The sequence below is a fragment of the Bubalus kerabau genome, chromosome 6, assembly GCF_029407905.1.
Source record: "Bubalus kerabau isolate K-KA32 ecotype Philippines breed swamp buffalo chromosome 6, PCC_UOA_SB_1v2, whole genome shotgun sequence".
NCBI lineage: Eukaryota > Metazoa > Chordata > Mammalia > Artiodactyla > Bovidae > Bubalus > Bubalus kerabau.
The window spans coordinates 59,563,929-59,584,589 of NC_073629.1; the positions used below are offsets into that span (position 1 = coordinate 59,563,929).

At 42.9% G+C, this 20,661-nt stretch overlaps 1 protein-coding gene across 2 annotated transcripts in view; it reads left to right on the top strand.

Annotated features, from left to right (window-relative positions):
- Positions 1-2,686: 2,686 nt before the first annotated feature.
- Positions 2,687-20,661, top strand: part of MCOLN2 (mucolipin TRP cation channel 2) — a 67,101-nt gene continuing 49,126 nt past the window's right edge. For both annotated transcript variants that reach the window (XM_055585321.1, XM_055585322.1), the window contains exons 1-2: positions 2,687-2,815; positions 19,519-19,678. In XM_055585321.1, coding sequence (XP_055441296.1) covers positions 2,739-2,815; positions 19,519-19,678 — 237 coding nt within the window. In that variant the 5' untranslated portion in view covers positions 2,687-2,738. The remainder of the gene's footprint in view (positions 2,816-19,518; positions 19,679-20,661) is intronic.

Genomic DNA, 20,661 nt, shown 5'->3' on the forward strand with positions numbered 1-20,661 from the left:
ATCCAGGCTGCCTACAGTGGCTTTTGTTTTTAATTAAAAAGGCTTAAAAATTCTTTCAGTTCAGTTCAGTTCAGTCGCTCAGTCGTGTCCGACTCTTTGCGACCCCATGAATCGCAGCATGCCAGGCCTCCCTGTCCATCACAAACTCCCGGAGTTTACTCAGACTCAAGTCCATCGAGTCAGTGATGCCATCCAGCCATCTCATCTTCTGGCGTCCCCTTCTCCTTCTGCCCCCAATCCCTCCCAGCATCAGAGTCTTTTCCAATGAGTCAACTCTTCGCATCAGGTGGCCAAAGTACTGGAGTTTCAGCTTCAGCATCATTCCCTCCAAAGAAATCCCAGGGCTGATCTCCTTCAGAATGGACTGGTTGGATCTCCTTGCAGTCCAAGGGACTCTCAAGAGTCTTCTCCAACACCACAATTCAAAAGCATCAATTCTTCGGCGCTCAGCCTTCTTCACAGTCCAACTCTCACATCCATACATGATCACAGGAAAAACCATAGCCTTGACTAGACAGAACTTTGTTGGCAAATTCTTTAGCATAAAAGTTATATATATATAGATATATATCTGTATAAACATAATATTTCTTACAACATAAACTTCCTCCAACACTCTCCAACCAAGCTACAGTCTGCCTCTTTACACCAGCGTCCACGTCCTTCCCACAAGAACAGTGCTGCAACATCTCCTCTCCTTCTAAAAAGGAACCACACCACTGCCGCACCCACCTGCAGGGACTGTGAGTACACAAACAGGATCTTCCAAATCTGTCTATACCCAGCGGGCACCTCTAATGAAACAGGCTCTAAACTCAGGCTTTTGCCCAATGGCCTATTGAAAGTGACTTGTAAAGTGGTGTAAAGAAACAGTGTTGCCTGCCATTTCAGTTCTACAAGGATCAAGCCATGGACAGTGTACCTTGAGGGGAATTCAAGATGATGAAAAATAGCTTTCTGGGCTTGGTTACACCTAGATAGTTAAGATATGTATCTAAGTCAGTGACCCCAGATTCTTCTCATACATATAAAAGCACTAAGATCATTAACTTGTTTGTTCTTTATGATTAGCAGTGATCTTTGGATGTTCACCCACCCCAGCAAAAAATTCATGCACATTCTGGCTCTTCCCCTACCTCCTACTGAAACGAAGCACGATCCTAAGGAGACCCAAATAATAATAATGTAGCCATTAAGCATAGTCGGGGACCTTTAGTTCCTTCTCAAGGGCTATAGATAATATTCTGAGCCATAGCCTGTGAGCTCTCTTATAGATACTGAAACTCCTACCAGGAGGAAGAAGTTACCTCCATGATGACCAGACTCTGTCCATGACATAAGCTGCCACAATTCCGAGAACTGGCCTCGAAGTAAAAACAAACCCACCCTGGAACTGAAGATTAACTGTACCTAAAACAATCAAGATGATGTTGGTCAGACCACTGATGACCAGTTTCAAGATGACGGTCAGAGCTGAGTGAACTGCTTTTGCAGGTAGCCCCTTTCATTCTGGAAAAGCTCTTGCCCTTGATTGTGTGGGGATGGGGGAGCTGGCCTTTGGACAGGTGTTCTCTTCCCCACCAAACACAGCATCAGAAATAAAGCAAACTCCACCATCCTGGCCTGTTTATTGGCTTTTGAGCTGTGAGCAGCCACACCCCGCTTTTGGTCACGCTGTTAGTCAGACACGACTGAGTGACTGAGCATACACATATGCCTTAGCGCCTCAGAGCTATCTGATGGGCTGTTTCCTGGACTATTGTCCTCAGTAAAGTCCTCACACAAAATTTAACTCCCAACTTTTGAGTCCTGTTCTTTTCTTTCCATGGACAAGGGGTAAATTATGTATCCTTTTATATACATTATATGTGTTCAGTCGCTTCAGTTGTGTCTGACTCTGCAACCCTATGGACTGTAGTCCACCAGGCTCCTTGTCCATGGGATTTCCTGGCAAGAATACTGGAGTAGGTTACCATTTCCTTCTCCAGAGGATCTTCCCCACCCAGGGATCAAACCTGCCTCTCTTGCGCTGCAGGCAGATTCTTTATGGCTGAGCCACCGGAGAGACCCTTTATATATATTACTTACTTCCAACTGCTTCTATATGGAGATGCATATTGGCAGAATATTCTTTGCCCAAGGTAAACCCAAAGACCTTTTAAACAGTCACGAATTTGAACAGCCTGGACCTCTCGGACTTTGCCGCTCTTGCGGCTACCAATAGGAATAGGGTCCCTTGGAAAAGAAGCTATTGGCCGGTTGGGACTTCCAAGTCAACATAACCCTCAGCTGAAAGTGCCATTTGGGTAAGTAACCGTGACCCTCCTTTCCAAGATTCATGTCCCGTTTACAACAGGCGTCCTCCTTAGAAGCTCTGGGAGGGTAGAGCAACAGTGGATGCAGACCAGCACGTGGTCTTATCTGGGGGTCCTCAGTGCTCAGCCCTGGGCTTGGCATTCGTTGAAAGTGTCCCTGGTCTTGAACGCATCAAAATACAAATGACTTTTAAAATGGTCAAAGGACGGATGTCAGAATCAAAAGAATGCAGAAATCAAGGAAGAATAGTAAGGCGCCCCGGAGGGCAGGGAGTGCGCAGCCCGGCCGCCCGGGGGCGGTGTGGAGGGCGCGGCGGCTGCCCAACGTTCCACCGCCCGCGCCGCTTTTGAAGGTGCTTCTCCGCACTACAGCCCGGCCAGCCATTCAGGAGGCCTCCTTCTCCCGCCGCTCCGGGCAGCACCATGGCTCGCGACGTGGAGGCGCTGGACCTGCCGGCGTGGAGCAGGGCCTCAGGTCCATCCCAGGGGCCCCAGTGCAGGTCAGTACCCTGGGGGCAATCGCCGTGGGGGCCCCCCTCCATCCTGCGGTCGCTCTTCGGGAGGCCCACAGACACCCTTCCCCGGGCTGCTCTCCTCCTTGCGTCTCCTGGCGCTCGCACCTCTGCTCCGGGGGCTCGGAGGCCGGCTGGCGCGGAAAAAGTGCTCCAGGACACCAAGTTGAGACGCTCTCCGGACGTGCTCCAGCCTGGAGCTTAGAGACCTGGAGGAGGTAGGGATTCGCGGAGGGGCGGGACGCCTGGCCACGCGCCCCTCTCCCCAAGGCGTACGCCGACCAGCCTGGCTCCCAGCCGTCAGAGCCGCCCGAGCGACCCCGCGACTCCGTGTGCCTGCTCTCCAACCCGGGTCCGCGCGCACCGGGCAGCTGGTGGAAGAGTAAGAGAGAGGGGCTAAACGGAGGGGGCCCCCTAGGAGGGGATCTGACTAAAGCGGAGGCGGTCCCGCAAAGCCGAAATGCGTGCATTGAACTATTTCGCCTACTCTAAACCCCGAGAACAGTGGAAAGTTTTGAAGGTGCAGGCACGGGCGGGCAGCCCTATCCTTTTCCCCAGGTCAGAAAGCCAGAGGAAAGATCAGGTGTTTCCAGGTTAACCGTCAGATGAGGCGCCTGAGCTGTGTCTTTCTAGATACTGGACTCTGAAGAAATCCTCATCAAGTAGATGACTTGCCTGTTCTAGACTAGAGCTTTCTTGCTGCCTTGCTTATAGACTGCTTGAAGTTAGTTAAACCAGGCTGGGCTTTGCCTTCCGGAACAAACAGGCCTTTTCCTCAGGTGGGAGGGTTACAGTGTGGTTAACCCCAGTTCCTCTGCCTGTATGAAAAGGCGTACAGTTCAGACCCGTGGCTCTGCCAGGGGGCCCCACCTTCTCGGTCAGAGTTCCAACCACCCAGCCGTGCAGCTGAGCCTGGGAGGTGCGGACAAACAGGCCTTCGCTCCCCTTTTAATGATCGCAAAACAAATACAGTGGTAGGTTGTTAAATTTTCTTAAAATAGTGCGGAGACATTCCTGACTGTCCTGCGTGGCGCTCTCCATATTATTACAAATGAACTTAATGCTAGCAAGGAAAGCCAGAATTCGCGGGAAGGATTTACTTCATTTCTGGTCGCTGTCCAGATAAGTATTTACCTAATTCCAAGTAACTCTGGTATGTATTTTTTTAGACTTTGACAGACCAATTTTGAAGTAGATGACAAAATTTTGGTGCAGCTTTTCTTGACAATTTGATACCCGTGAATGCCACATCGAACTAACTGAGTATCACGTAATTTATAGGGGCTTCCGAGGTGGTCCTAGTGGTTAAGAACTGGCCTGCCAATGTAGAAAACGGTAGGTTTGTTCCCTGGATTGGGAGGATCTTCTGGAGGAGGGCATGGCAACACACTCCAGTATTCTTGAGAAGAATCCCCATGGACAGAGGAGTCTGGTGGGCTACAGTCCACAGGTTCACAAACGGTTGGACACAACTAAAGCAACTTCTCATGCACACATGTAATTTATAAACTCTCTCTTAATGCTGGTTATTTTTAATAAAGCAGATGGATAGAAATGAAACACTGCTTCCATCTACCATAGCCCTAAAATCCCTGTTGTAAACGTAGGGAGCAAGTTGATCCTGGGTTTATTTACTATCTTTTGCTTGGGCCGATGAACAGACTTGTGCTTATGATGGGTATGTTCTGTATAATCTTTATTTCTTAAGTTCACTTTAGTTTTTTTCTTAGCATATTTCCTTCAGGAATTAAATGGTTTTCTCATGTCCAGTGAGTATCTTCAGAAAGTCCCATTCTTAGAGAACACATACTTGGGTGCACACATAAATAGGTTTTGAAGGGATTCTAATTTGAAATATACATATGTCCGGTTGTGCAGTACCAGTGGCACAGAGGATTTTGTTTCATCTCAAACAGAATGGAAGGTGCAGTCAGTAAGAAAGAGGTAGGAAAGGCTGTCTATGGATGTTAGGATGCAAATTCTGATGTGTTATGTTGAGGGGATTACCTATATGGTTCTTGCAGAGCTGGGGTGTGAACTTCGCACGTCAGAAGTGTGTGTCCACAGAGATGCTCATCATCTCTGTGATTCACTAACCACATAGCACAAGTTTGGGGGAACCTGGTATCTCCTTCTGATTGAGGTTTTAGCTTATCTTCCTCTTCATACTTTAAGAGAAGTTAAACTCCCATTACTGTGAACTCTTGTTTCTACTTTAGAATTGTGCTCATTCGCCCAGTCATGTCCTATTCTTTGTCACCCTTTGGACTGTGGCCTTCCAGGCTCCTCTGTCCATGGGATTTTTCAGGCAAGAATACTGGAGTGGGTTGCCGTTCTATCCTTGGGGGGGGATCTTCTCACTCCAGGGATTGAACCCGAGTCTTTTGCATCTCCTGCATTGCATGTGGATTCTTTACCTGCTGAGCCATTGGGGAAGCCCACTTTAGTAAACCTGCCATAAATCAGACCCTGTGGTTTGGACCGTTTAAAAACAGGCACATTTCCCACACATCTCCTGACCATTTTCATGCAGAGGCCATCATAATAGTGCAAATTTCTCCTGCACATAAAAGCTGGTAAATCCTGATGAAGTGTTTGAGGAGGCCACATGCTCCTCCTTTTCTCCCAAGGAGGGGCATATCAAAAATGTTTTTAACAGTAAGATGATACATGTGAAATGTCTTAATGAAGCAAGTAGGAAGAATGGGGAGACAAGTAATGTACAAAGTGGCAGAGAATACAGAACTGAAAGTCAGGGGTGATCATATATGTCAGCTAATCTCTTTGACTAAGTCTCTATCCGTGAAGTGAAACCTAGAATAAGATAATTCTTGAAACTTAGTGGAAAAACAGGTCGGTTCTTGTGGCTACAGTTTTTCTAGTGGCCGAATAAAGCCCTTTTGGTTCTGAAAGTTGAAAGTGGAATCTTCTTTGAGACTGGGCTGCTCTCTTTAGCTGAGGTTTGGAGTCCAAGCCCCATGTGTCTGTTCTTAAGAATGAGATCACCCTTCAGTGAGTTCTTACATCATGTGTTCTGAGCTTCATAGAGATAAGTAATTGTATTTCCAGACTTCATTTTCTTTATCAAACTGCAATATTCTTCTCAGTACCAAATGTGTAAAGCCATGTTTTGGTTTGTTTACCTATTTGTTTGCTTTGGCAGTCACCCAGGGTTTTTCCTTCCCACTTTCCCCAGCCTGCCTCCAGCTGAGCTTTTACTCGGTTCTGAGCTTTGGCTCCACCTCCTTTTCCCTGTGTGAGGAGAGCTTTGTGGATATGTTGCCCATAGATATTTATTCCCCCTCAGCTGGGAAGACTGCTTCCTTTTTTCTCCTTTGAAGCTTGTGTTTTGTTATCTCCCCTTGAATACATCTAGTGATTTTAGCCTAAAACATTTATCAGATAAGAGTTAGTGACTAGTGAGGCTAAAGACTCTGGAAAATTGTCCTCGGTATAATTCCAGAAGACCCACAGTTTAAAGGGTGGGCTTTAAAAAAAAAAATCCTATCACCTATAGCAACTAGAGGGAGTTGCTAGAGAGAGCGTGAATCTAGGGTCTCCTCAACTGGCACTGAGGTGGGCTTGTCCAAAGATAAGGTAAACTCATGCCATTGTTTGAGGAAAAATGGTAAATTATAACTTTGTTGTTGTTTAGTCGTTGTGTCCGACTCTTTGTGACCCCATGGGCTGTAGCCCAACAGATTCCTCTGTCCACAGGATTTCCCAGGCAAGAATACTAGAGTGGCTTGCCATTTCCTTCTCCAGGAGATCTTCCCAGCCCAGGGATCAAACCTGTGCCTCCTGTGTTGGCAGGCGGATTCTTTACTTCTGAGCCACCAAGGAAGCCCAATTATAACTTTAGTTATAACTTTATTACTTCTTTTAATGTTCCTTCTCCTTAGGGAGGGTCATCAGCATGACCCTGTTATATCAAGCACTTACTGAAAATGTTAGAGAAACCAAAATGTAGGCAATCGTGTAATTGCAGTCATCTTTTCCAACTTTCACTGCATTTGGAATCCTGTGGTGGCTCAGACGGTAAAGCGTCTGCCTGCAGTGCAGGAGACCTGGGTTCGATCCCTGGGTTGGGAAGATCCCCCAGAGAAGGAAATGGCAACCCACTCCAGGACTCTTGCCTGGAAAATTCCATGGACTGAGGAGCCTGGTAGGCTATAGTCCATGGGGTCACAAAGAGTCTACTGAGCTACTTCACTTTCACTTTCTTTGCTTAGAAATGGAGTTTTGCTTTGCTTTTCTCTCTGACATGGAGAGCTGATTCTTGAGGCTGTGTTTTCAGAATACATGTTCAGAACGAGCACTTTGAAAATGCCAAGCCCTAGTTCTGCTTTCCTGCTGACCTGAGGCAGCAAAGTAATGATGGGAGATGATTTTATGGGAACTTGGTGGCACAGTTGTCTTTAGGGAAATTCCTGAAAGTTGTAGCATGCTCATCTTTTATGAGTGACAGGAAAACGAAAAGCCCCTAGTCTTTTTTCCGGGTATTTCTCAGAATTAGAATGACCAAGTCATTTTTGTTTTGAGTGCTATGCTGAGAAGGTAACTATAGTTTCTTTCTTTGACTTTTTTTTTAAACTTACTTTAATTGGGGTCCAACTACCCTAGAGCCTGAACTATCTGGACATCTTTCTCTTTTTCTCTCTTCTGAGGTTAGCAAATCTTGAGAAAATAAGTTCATTATAGGAACTAGAGTGAAAAAACAAACAAACAAACAAACCCATGTGGAAGTTTGGGATTGGGTTAAAATCTTCCATCTGCCAGATCTCCTAGGACATTCACCCTAGGGTCAGCATGATCATTGCTGTAGAAACCCCAAATTTTAGTCTGCATTTACTTCCCCGGATTCTCCTCCTCCTATCCACTGCTCACAGGCTAAGGGCAGGGAAATATTGGATTATCTGTTATGTGTTATTAGGATCTGTGAAATAGCTTATTTTAACTCAGAATGATAACTCGAGAATTCATGTTAATCACCCCAAATCAAGAAAATATGGAAGAAGAAGAAGAAAATCAATATTACCTATGATACTACTTCACAGAGATTACTAAAAATTTTTTTTCTGGTTTATGCCCTTTTAGACTTTTTAAATGTCTACATATAGCAATAAATGTCCACATTTTTGGAAAAATCAGATCTCAATATGTTTATTTTGTAACTTTGAAGAAATCTAACAGTATGTCATAGACATCTTTAAGTCAATACAGAGTTACAAAGAGGTTTGCAGTGAATGTTTTTTGTAACCATGTTTTTGACCGCTTATTTAAACACTTGTAATATAAATCTATAAAGTTTTAATTCCAAGATCACAGATGCTCTTCTGATCTCATTCTCTTTTACTGCCAAGTGTCCTTCTTTACATTTCCTTTCAATAGATGGTTTGTGTGTGTGTTATTGATAAATAAAATTGAAGATAGATTTTAACCATTGTGACTGTTAGTAAGTTTGTTGTTAAATGACCATTGGCTTGTTCCAATCCCTTATATGTAACAGGATAAATGTTGAGTTGACCTTCCCTTATTAATAATTTGGAGCTCTCTACAGGTAATAGATAGTAAGCTTTTGCCTGTTTAAATATAATGTAGACATTTTTTCCCCTAGTCTTTTTAATTTCTTAAAGTCATAACTTTTTGTGTTAAGATCTGTCAGTTATTTTGATTGGCTTCTGAACTTTCTCATACTTAGAGAGGCATGTTAAATTATATTTTAAAAAATTCTATCTTATGGTTCTATCAACTTTATTTTTTAAATGTGCCTAAGTTTCATTTTTGCATTTGGTTTGAGGGAGGACTTTAGCTTTCTCTCTCCCCAGTGGATCACAAATTTTCATAACAATTCATTGAATAATTCATTCTTTGGACAGACTTCAGGAATATGAATTGAAACAAAATAAGTTTTTCTTTATCAGCAAACCAAGCAACTAAACTACCTAAAACCCTCTAATATATCTTGTTTAAGATATTTTCAGTATATTTTAAATTTAATTTTTTGTATCAATGATTTTAGATTTTCTATTAGATTTTTTTTAATTTGTTGTTATTTTATTATTGTTATTATTATTTCATCTTAATGGGTGCTGGCCAAGGAAAAGTTCACACAATTAGGATTGTCATCTTTTTTCACTGACTCATTTCTTTTTTCCCAAAAATATTCACTAAGCATCAATCATGTGTTACCTACTCTGCGGTATTCTGGGAATATAGTCATAAGGAAGACTGGGTCTTTATGAAGTTCTCTTGTAGGGAAGACCAAAACAAAGATTTCAAAGTCAGTTATGAAAGAAATTAACTGATGAGAGAGGCTGTAGAGAAGTCCTATTTTAACAAAGTGATCAAGGAGCCCACTCTGAAGAGGTGTCGCTTGAGCTAAGAAGTGAAGGTGAGAAGGATCTGGATGTGTGGGGGCAAGTTGGGAGGATGGCAGTAGGGTAGGTGAAGTGGCAAGTGCAGATGCCCAGAGCCAGGAGCGAGGTGTAGTGGGGTGGTGAGGAAGGGGAAGACAGGGTATGGGAAGGAATGGGCAGGGAACTTTTAGGCCATGGCAAGAGGGCTGGATTTCAGTCTGAGAGCAGGGGGAAGCCACTACAGGGTAGAGGAGTGATGTCTGCCTTACACTTTTAGACTTACTCCTCTGGCTACTACGTGGAAAATTGGGAAACTGGCATAGTTTTCTGGTGAGGGATGATCATGCTGGGACCAGGGAGTCTGCAGTGGGTGTAGAGAGAAGGGAGCCATTCCACGTTGTGTTTTGAAGGAAGACTTGCTCAAGTAGGTGTGAGGGTTCAAGAAGAGGAAAAATCAAAGCGTGACTCTGCAGCAAAAGTTCCTGTATTTTGCTGCATGTTAGAATTGCCTGGAAAGCTTATCAAAATCTCTATGCCCAGTTTATATCTGTGTGTGTGCTAAGTTGCTTCATTCGTGTCCAACTCTTTGCGACCCTATGGACCGTAACCCACTGGGCTCCTCTGTGGATGGGATTCTCCAGGCAAGAATACTGGAGTGAGTTGTCATACTCTCCTCCAGGGGATGTTCCCAACCCAGGGATTGAACCTGCATCCCTTCAGTCTCCTGCACTAGCAGGTGGGTTCTTTACCACTAGTTCCACCTGGCTTATACCTGGTCACCAATTAAATCAGAATGTCTTGGCACTGAAACCTTTAAAAAATCCCCAGATGATGACTGTGCAGCCACTGTGGAAGACAACTGACAGAATGAGGGTTTGCAGCTGAAACATCTGGATGGATGGATGTAATCATGGTGTTCAGCACATGTGCAGAGAAGAGGGTGGAGGAACCTATTAGTCATGTGGGTGGAGTTTCAAGGAAGAGATTGGCTAAGGGAGCCTGTTTGAGAGAGACATTTGCTAGAGATGCAAATGTGAAAGTCCACATCATGTAGATAATATTTAAAGCCACAGGACTCCATGAACTCTTCTGGAAGGGAGGATAGAGGAGCTCTGGGCTGTGTGTCCTGATGAGGCACTCTGGCATCTGGAAGTCAGAAGGAAGAGAAGCCAGTAAAGGAGACAAAGAGAAGCTCAGTAAGGGAGGGAGAAAACTAGGGCAGTAGGATGTCCTAGAAGTGGAGAGATGAGGTTGTTCCACGTGGTCAGCTGGATCAAGTGCTGCTGAGCCACCAAGCTGAGGCCTGAGAAGTGGCCATGGAATCTGCAGCAGGAGATGGTTCCCTCTGGGCGGGTCCAGAATGGAAACCCAGTGTTTGCTCTAGAGAATCTGAAGCACAAAAGTACCTCGACAACATTAAATGCTGGGTTCATTCCATCACGTGTCTTTATTTGTTTTTTCCTTCTCATTTCAATAACATGACCATTTAGAAGTTTCCTAAATTTATGGCATAGGGTGCTGTGGTCTGCCAGATTGTCACACTTTTAAGTAATTGGCTAAGGGAGCCTGCTTGAGAGAGACATTTGCTGGAGATGCAAATGTGAAAGTGCATTTAGTTGGCATGGCATTGCAAAGTGCATTTAGTTGGCATGGCATTGCAAAGAGTCGGACACGACTGAGCAACTAAAACACACGTAGTTGGAATAGGAGGATGAGGGCGACAGGAGTGATATCTCTGGAGGAGAAGAGAGTTGACAGGATGCCCAGCTTGGCTGACTGTACTGAAAAGGAGCTGGCAGATTCATCAGAGTTTGATGCTAAAGCCCTGGTTGGTATGTGGAAAACTAAGCAAATGAGGGGAAAGGCAGTTAACTCCAGAAAGAAAATTCTGTAAGTGAAAATGTAAAATCCCAGTGTACTGATGGCTCAACTCTAAATGCACTTTCACATTTAAATAAGAGAAATTATGTTGGAAACATTAGTTTATTTGAATATGCCATTTTTTCCCTTCATTCCTGACCATCTTATAGGCCATTGCTCTTTAAGAAATACTAATTCAGGGATTAAGAAGGAACACTGGACAAGGATTCTTATGGTATTCTTGGATCCGATTCTTATTCTAAATTGGATTTTTATAGCTGAGGGCAAATTGCAGCCCCTGGGCACGTTAGTTGCCTTGTTTGTGAAATGAAGAAATATGAACAGGTAATCTCTAAGGTAAGGAGTTCAAACTGGGTGCACATTAGAATCACTTGGGGAGCTTTTTAAAAGCCCCAGTGTGCAGGCTGCATCCACACCAATCAGGCCAGAATCTCTGAAGGGAGAAGCGGGGTATCAGTACTTCTGAGGTGCCCTAGGTGACGTGGTGTGCAACCAGGTGTGGAAACAATAATCTAGCTCTAATACTGAATTATTCTGTCCTTGGTATACATGCATTCCTGCCCTCAAAATCAAGAAGAGGGGAGGAATGAATAGAGAGTAGATGGCAACAAACAGTGTCTGTCCTGGGGGATCTCAGACTTTCTCACACAGGAAGGGTTTGAAGGCTGCTCTCCACAAAAATGAGGGGGTAAAGAAAGAGGTGGAGATGGAATCCAGGAAATGTGGAATCCAATTTGGGAAGGAGGTAAAGGGAATTTCCAAATTGATTGCCCCTGAAAAGGGATTAGAAAGCAACCCATGTAGCTGGAGGGTTTCCCTGGTGTCTCAGACTTTGCCTGCAGTGAAGGACACCTGGGTTCGATTCCTTGGTTGGGAAGATCCCCTGGAGAAGGAAATGACAACCCATTCCAGTATTCTTACCTGGAGAATCCCATGGACAGAGGAGCCTGGTGGGCCCCAGTCCACGGCATTGCAGAGTCAGACACGACTGAGCAACTAAAACACACGTAGTTGGAATAGGAGGATGAGGGCGACAGGAGTGATATCTCTGGAGGAGAAGAGAGTTGACAGGATGCCCAGCTTGGCTGACTGTACTGAAAAGGAGCTGGCAGATTCATCAGAGTTTGATGCTAAAGCCCTGGTTGGTATGTGGAAAACTAAGCAAATGAGGGAAAAGGCAGTTAACTCCAGAAAGAAAATTCTGTAAGTGAAAATGTAAAATCCCAGTGTACTGATGGCTCAACTCTAAAGAGTATTTGCATACTCACTTCATACGTTCTGAATGTTAATTTATCCAAAATTTTTATTAAAACTTTGTTGGGAAGATGAGTGGGGAGGTAAACTGTGTATGTTGCCTGGTGGGGGGCAGCTATAAGAGCTATATCCTTATTTCTCTCAGTAGGATATAAATTGATAATATCCCAAAGAGAAAAGAATTATGGAATAATATTATTTAGAAATATTAAAGTAAATAGAAACAACAAAAACCCAAATAAAAGTGGTTGTCCCTAAAGGGCAGAACCAGGAATGTGGTTCATTGTAGTCCATTTAAAATTATGTACACGATTAAGTTGAGGGGGGAAATGACTGGGACCAGATCCTGGAGAGCTACCCAGACGTCAGTTCCTGGAAGGTGTCCTGGTAGTACTCTTCACTGTGAAGGGGATGCAGGAAGAAGGATAGATTTGGGAAATGAGCTACAGAGATGTCAGTTCCTGGAAGGCAGCCTGGTTGTATTGGTCACTGTGATGAGGATGCAGGAAGAAGGATAGATTTGGAAACTGGCTCACCCTGCTTCCCCTGCCCTATCCTCTATGACTAGGAGGTACTAGTTGTGAGTTAGCAAAAACATTCTTCTCATACTGCTGCATGATACATGATATCTATATAGATATGATAAGAGAAGTTTGCCTGTCAGTGTTATTTTCCATTTATTTGTTGGAGCCAGAGGAATAAACATCAATTTCTCTCAACATCAGCTGGAATAACAAAAGAGCAACCACATCTCAGTGGGGCTGCAGTTCTGAAACGCTTGAGAAACCCTCCCAAATATTTTTGATAACTTATCCCCATCAGTTAAAAGAACATCTACTCTGTCTGAATGGATATTTACTTATATATTGTATGTAAAACTCTTGAGAGTCCCTTGGACTGCAAGGAGATCTAACCAGTCAATCCTAAAAGAAATCGGTTCTGAATATTCATTGAAAGGACTGGTGCTGAAGCTGAAACTCCAATACTTTGGCCAGCTAATGTGAAGAACTGACTCATTTGAAAAGACCCTGATCCTGGGAAAGATTGAAGGTGGGAGGAGAAGGGGATGACAGAGGATGAGATGGTTGATGATGTCACTGACTCAATGGACATGAGTTTGAATAAACTCCAGGAGTTAGTAATGGACAGGGAAGCATAGAGTACTGCAGTCCATGGGGTTGCAAAGAGTTGGACACCACTGAGCAACTCAACTGAACTGAACTGAAAACCATATATAAGACAGGTAAAACGAGCATTTTAAGGGATGCGACTGATGAGGGTGTTAAAAAGAATTGCTAAGTGTAGTGACTTTACGGTATGATTATCATTCACAACATCATTATATAATGTCTTAGGGTACAATATATACACTTAGGGCCAGGTTCATCACGTAACAATAGTAGATTTTGTTAGCATTTTAAATACTCTCTTGATAAATCTATTTATTTCCCAACTTTTTTTCAGATCAGATTTTCATTTCATCTTTTTTTAAACTCATGGCCAACCAATGTTGTGTTAGGGAAATGTTAGCTCTCCCATTTTCTTCATGTAAATTTAGATTTACATTAGTTCTACAAGGAGTCTGATGTTTTGCAAGAATCTTTATTCCCTTGCTCATTTTACGAGAATTAACTAAAGTGGATAATATACTCCAACAAATGCTTAAGTGGGCTCATATAAACCCTAAGTGGTGGGAATGTGCTGTAACCAATTTAGGGCGCCACCTGCTCTGGGAACCTGCACTCTCCCCCCATATTGCCTCATGTACTTAATGCCTCATGAAATACATGCATCTGACTTTCTGCCCATGTGAGGGTATCTTAGGTGTATAATTCATACACTGAAACTTGTAAATCTTGCTTGGTTAATGCAGTTAGAAGCCCTAGCCCTGTCTTCTCCACTGTTATCCCAGTGGACAGTCTTGCATACCTGCCTTGCGTGTCTACACCCCACTTTGGAGGTCACTGCAGTAGAAAACAAGCTTTCATACCTCTTTTTGAGTAGGGTGAGGGCCTTACACAGAGAAGGCGGTGGCACCCCACGCCAGTACTCTTGCCTGGAAAATCCCATGGACGGAGGAGCCTGGTAGGCTGCAGTCCATGAGGTCGCGAAGAGTCGGACATGACTGAGTGACTTCACTTTCACTTTTCATTTTCATGCATTGGAGAAGGAAATGGCAACCCACTCCAGTGTTCTTGCCTGGAGAATCCCAGGGACAAGGGAGCCTGATAGGCTGCCATCTATGGGGTCGCACAGAGTCGAACATGACTGAAGCGACTTAGCAGCAGTAGCAGCAGCAAGGGCCTTACAAGCTGAAAAGAAGTAGCAGTCTGAGCTGGTTAGCATATTTACTGAGCAAATTGTGCTCATGGGAACAAGGTACCATCACTGAAACTGATAATGTGTATTTTTCCAAGGCAAAGGTCAAAAACCTTCACAGGTTCCTTGGGGGTTTACGATCCTAGCAAGGTTAAAAATTGCTGATAATTTGTTCTGTTTTGTTATTTTTCAAAACTTCAAGCTTCCATCAACTCTTTTGGCTGTTGATTTGCTAAAGTTGGAATTGCCCTTGGTCATATGATTGCCTTAAAATATGGTCATATGCATGCCCTATGTGTAAAACCCTTCACCTACTGGAGAACTAGGGAAAATCCACAAATTGAGAATAGGTTAAGAAAGAACCTTCAGAAATGTAGAGTTTAGAAAGCTTACACATTTGCATTTTCCTTGAGATACCAGAATTTTTTAACCTAAGTATCATTAATATTCTTTTCTGTATTTCTATCATTCTGTCATTAGTTGATCATATTTGACTAATACTAGCCTCCAGGTGGCTCAGTAGTAAAGAATCCTCCTGCCAATGCAAGAGATGCAGAAGACATGGGTTCGATCCCTGAGTCAGGAAGACCATCTGGAGGAGGAAATGGCAACTCACTCCAGTATTCTTGCCTGGAGAATCCCATGGACAGAGGAGCCTGGCAGGGTCGCAAAGAGTGGGACACGACTGAGCAACTAAGCATACATGTGTCTCTACCAGTGTACATTCTGTGCACGTCCTGTATTTCAGCTGTTGGCTCCTGTATGCTTGAGGGGAAAGGTTTTCATGCTGCCCTTTTCATTTTTCTTTTTCTTTTCCTTAGTGCTAGGAGTACAGCAGTTATTCTCTAAATGTGTGTTCAGTTGCTCTGTCGTGTCCAACTCTTTTGCCACCCCATGGACTATAGCTCGCCAGCCTCCTCTATCCATAGGATTTTTCAGGCAAGAATACTGCAGTGGGTTGCATTTCCTTCTCCAGGGTATCTTCCCCTCCCCAGGGATTGAACCCATATCTCCTTCACCGGCAGGCAGATTCTTTACTGCTGAACCATCAGCGAAGCCCTATTGTCTACCTCAGTGAAAAATGTCGGGAAGGATACAGGAGTGTGAATAATTTAACATCACAAGTGATCCCCATGATCATTATCTGGTACTTTGCCCCTTTTTTCTTGCCCAAAACTTATCTTCTTTAATTAGTTTTATTAGTTTAATATTAATGTCAATTACCATTTCTTGAACATTTAGTGGCCATATTAATTGAAACCAGCAGCTGGAAGAATTACTTGAAGCCTCTTGGAGTAGTTGGAGTGCATCAATTTCCTTTTGTCTGTTCCAGGGCCCTCGATGCATACTTCAGATTGATCACTTAACACATTTTATTGTACTCTTATCTCTTCACATTTCTCCCTTCCACTGGACTGAGCTCCTGGCAGGCAGGAGAATGTCTCTGGCAGAGCTTGGCTCACAGCTATTCACCAAGCACTTGACCTACTGCCCCTGTATTTCCGCCACTGTTTTCCAGAAAGCAACCTCCTGTACAGGGTTTCTCACACTGGGGGCTGGGGGTATGTTCTAGGGAGGAGTTTCCATGGCCTTATTTTCAGGGTGCTATCACAACTTTGCAGATGCCCTTTTCATTTTATTAAGTGAAAAGACATTGTGAATCATCAGGATGAATACATTAGCTGCAAGGAGCCACTGAAGTGATGGTGGTAAATACTAAAGCCCGCAAGGCTTCCACAGGCGTGTTCTCAGGGGTCTAAAGTTTCCTGTTGGAGGCTGTGGCTCTCAGGCACAGTTAAGATGCCACCTTATTCTTAGAAATGCCTCCCTCAATGCTCCTTGTCGAGAGCCCTGTAGCATCTACCACTCCATGTATTTAGGACACGTAATGGGATTCCTTCTCTGGCTTTCTGAATCTGTCTCCCTTGCTTCCATGACACATTTTTTTTTCTTTTGAAAAAATTTATTATTTAATTGGAGGATAATTGCTTTACAATATTGTGTTGGCTTCTGCCATACAACAATGTGAATCAGCCATAAGTATATATATGTCTTCTTGAACCTTCCCCCACCCACCCCCCACCCCATCCCACCCTCTGCTGTTGCTGCTGCTAAGTCGTTTCAGTCATGTCCGACTCTACGCGACCCCATGGACTGCAGCGTACCAGGCTCCTCTGTCCATGGGATTTTCCGGGCAAGAGTACTGGAGTGGGGCACCACTACCTTCCCCGTCCCACCCTCTAGGTTGTCACAAAGTACTGGGTTGAGCTCCCTGTGTTGTAGAGCAACTTCCAATGGGCTATCTGTTTTACACATAGTAATGTATTAATATATGTTTCAATTCTACTCTCTCAGTTCATCCCACTCTCTGCTTTCCTACCTTGCTGTGTCCAAAGTCTGTTCTCTGTGTCTGCATCTCTATTTCTGTCCTGCAAATAAGTTCATCAGTACCATTTTTCTAGATTCTATATGGTACAGCATCCACTGAGCTAATTGATAACTTACACATTTGTATTAACAAGTCTGTCTCTCCTATTGGATGCTGAACATCTGAGCTTCAGGGAACCTATGTATCTTTATGTCCTAAGAACCTAGTACAGTCGCTCAGCACAGCAAGTGCTCAGTAATTTGGTTAGATGGAATCAGGACGTTACTATAGCAGGTGCAGGGAGAACACATTCAAAAAATCTTTTTTTCTTTTGAAATGAGACTCATTTTGGTCCTTGATTTTTCATTTCTAAAAGTTTTTTTTTTCCCAAGATTTTCTTACAGATATTTTAACCTCTATGTGTTTTTGAATGTGGTAAGCATGGTTGTTTTTTAACCTGTGTCTGAGTCTGATGTGCTTGGCTCTGCTTCTGCTGTTTCTAAGTTGCTGTTTCGTGCTGCTTGGTTTCCTCGTCGGCCTGGTTGGTATGTTTTAGTACCTGTTGGTCCATGTGCTTTATAAGCTATTTGTTGGAGCTCCCCAAGTCCCAGGATGAGCATCTAGAGAGGTCTACATGTGTTTGCCAGGAGAGGGAGGGCAATTCCAGTCTGAAGTTCCCTGAATCAAGCAAGCTGACAGTTTGACCCTGGGTCACCCAGGCACGAGGCTCGAAGGATTGGGTTGTGTTCTCAGTATGGGTCCCTGCCCTCCTCTCCGTCTTCCTCTCTCCTTCCCTCCCCACTCCCTCCCAACTTCCTTCCTTCTTCCCCTCTTCTTTCCAGCAAAATAACCTGGCCTATTAATTCTGGAAATAGGAGGTCTAAAAATCAACTTAAAAATAGAAAATCATTAGCAACAGAATATAAGCCTTTAAAAGTCTTAAAATAACTCTTAATATAGTTTTTTTTTAGCATCTCTTTTTTTTTTTGTTTCTTTTACATTTGTTAGTCAAGCTACATAAGTCATAAGTCAATATAAAATAGCATTACAATATTTCAGGTGAAAAGATCCCCAAGAATGAGCCCCAATTACAAACATTTTCTGAGAAATTAGTAGCTTGAATGATGGCTAAACTTAATAGAATTTGTTTATTAAACTTACCATCAAGACATTTAGTGTTTCAAGAAACAGAAATTGAACTTAAACAGGCCTAAGTCCCAAGTTTGTTGGCTCAATTTGAAAGTCTTGGATGGCTTCAGGCACAGCTGGCTCCAAGAACTCAGACACTCATTAGGCAATCTTGTCTGTTCTTTGTTAGCTCCACTCCTTGGCAAGCTCTCCTACAATGGCTTCTAGGAATTCTAGACTCAGTCTATGCTTTAGGTCTCTGATCCCCAGACTTTGCTGATTATGCATTCATCAGTAAAAGTTAAGCACATATCCCCAATGTGTATATATTTGTTTATATTAATAAAATATATGCTACTATATTACCACTGTTATTTTATATATTGTCAGTAGAGCTCAGTTTTTTTGTTTTTAAGATGAAGACTAAAATAGAAGTACTAATGTTTTCTGTTTTCCCAATGGATGTTTTGCACAGCCCACGTTAGGGACTACTTAGTGGAAAGACTACATCTCTTCCATTGGTTATAATTACAGTCCTGTGTCCACATCTCATTGGTTCTCTTTGGCCTCGGTTCAGTCATGTGCTCCATTTCTGAGTTCAGAGTCCTTAAAATAGTAAAAGCAAAATGTTTCTAATGTATGAAATGCCAGAAATATCTGACTAGGCATAAATAGAGAGATGATATATTAACTTTAAAGTGATTTATAGTTTGAAATCTTATAATCACTGAGGCTCCATGGCTCAGTCATGTCTGACTGTGGCCCCATGCACTGTAGCCCACTATGGAATTTTCCAGGCAAGAATACTGGAATGGGTTGTCACTTCCTACTCCAAGGATGCAGATATTTCTGACCCAGAGATTGAGCCTGCATCTCTTGCACCTCCTGCCTTGGCTAGCAGATTCTTTCCACTGTGCCATCTGGGAAGCCCCCATTATCACTGATATATCATGCAAGATACAATCTTTTCAGAACAGAATTACAAAACAGAGATTCTCTATTTCCATAACAATTTAATTCTAGTAGTCTGTGCTAAATTTCTGGGATTTCAAACCTAGAATATCATGAAAGTATCCCATTTAGTTATTGTTCATACTCTAGTAACGTGTGAATGGTATATATTAAGATGTTGGAATTGACAAGTCTTACAAATAAAATCCTGTTTTTATAATTTTGAGAGTGGCCATTTGGAACAAGATGGATAGCTATATGTAAAGGCAAGTGATAGAGGATCCTGATCATTTTCATATTTCTAAAGTGAAAAGGATTTCTCTGGTTAGAGAGAGTTTTGCTTTAAAGAATGGGTAAAACATGTGAATGGAAAGTATTCTTCAGGAGATTTCAGGCTGTTCAGTGTATTTAAAAATTGATCTTCTTTGCAGAGATGCAATGGCTCATCTTGATTCTGAGGTGAAAGAAGAATGTCTGAGAGAAGACCTGAGGTTTTACTTCATGAACCCTTGTGAAAAATTCCGAGCCAGACAACAGATTCCATGGAAAATGGGTTTGCAGATTTTGAAGATAGTCATGGTCACTACACAGGTAATGATATTATCAGTTCATTTGTTTTTTATTCTTACCCCAAGTTTAAACTGTTTTTCCATGTTCTGCCACTTGACTTTTGTCCTGAAAAGGCCACACATTCATGTTCATAAACCTCTAAAATTATGTTGACTCTGGAGGGCAGATGGTAGGTTGAAGTTCAGTTTAGATGATGATTTTGTTTTAGTAAGGGACTTTGAGATCATCTCTCACGGGTTGTGTAAATATAGATAGTGTTAGATCTTAAGTGGATAGGGTTTCTATACCTGAATGAGGCACAAGGCTGGTGAAGGCTGCCTGGTCCAAAGTGATCTGTGTTCTTGAAATCTTTCATCCTTCTTCAAATATATCTTATTTAAATATACTTTTGAAGTCTGCATTTTGGACCGTTTTGATTTTGGATTTACAGAATGCTAATGCTAAATTTTCATGAGAAGCTAAATGCTTAAGTAAACACTCCTCAACCTTACCCACGCCCCACCTACCTCCCCAGGCAGGCCTGGGTAAGGTGGGGGAGTGTTTGCTTAGGCATTTAGGAGTGTATTGGGAGTGTATAAAGGCTGCATTGGGACTTTTTGCTTAAATTGAAATTGTTAAATATTTTATTATCAATATCACAGCAGTCACCCAAGTTGTCATCTAGTTTTGGGGCCTGAACCATTTTAGGGAGGCTTCTCTGTATGTAATTGCATTTGAAACATGTGTCCTTTAAAAAACAGTACTGATTTGGAATATTAGGCTCCATGGGCAAATAGTCATTCTGTCATCAGTGTAAGTGTTTTGAAAGATTTGATTTCTGGAACACAAAAATAAATAGCTTCCTAAAAATAGCTCCATATGCTTTAGAAATGAGAGAGGCGGTTCCTGCCATAACGAAAGTTGCATCTTTATTCTTTATTCATAAAGAGGTCTTGTTACTGCATGACATGCCGCACCAGCTCATCACATTTTAGGGTAATCAAGCTACTTCCAAAGAAACAAAG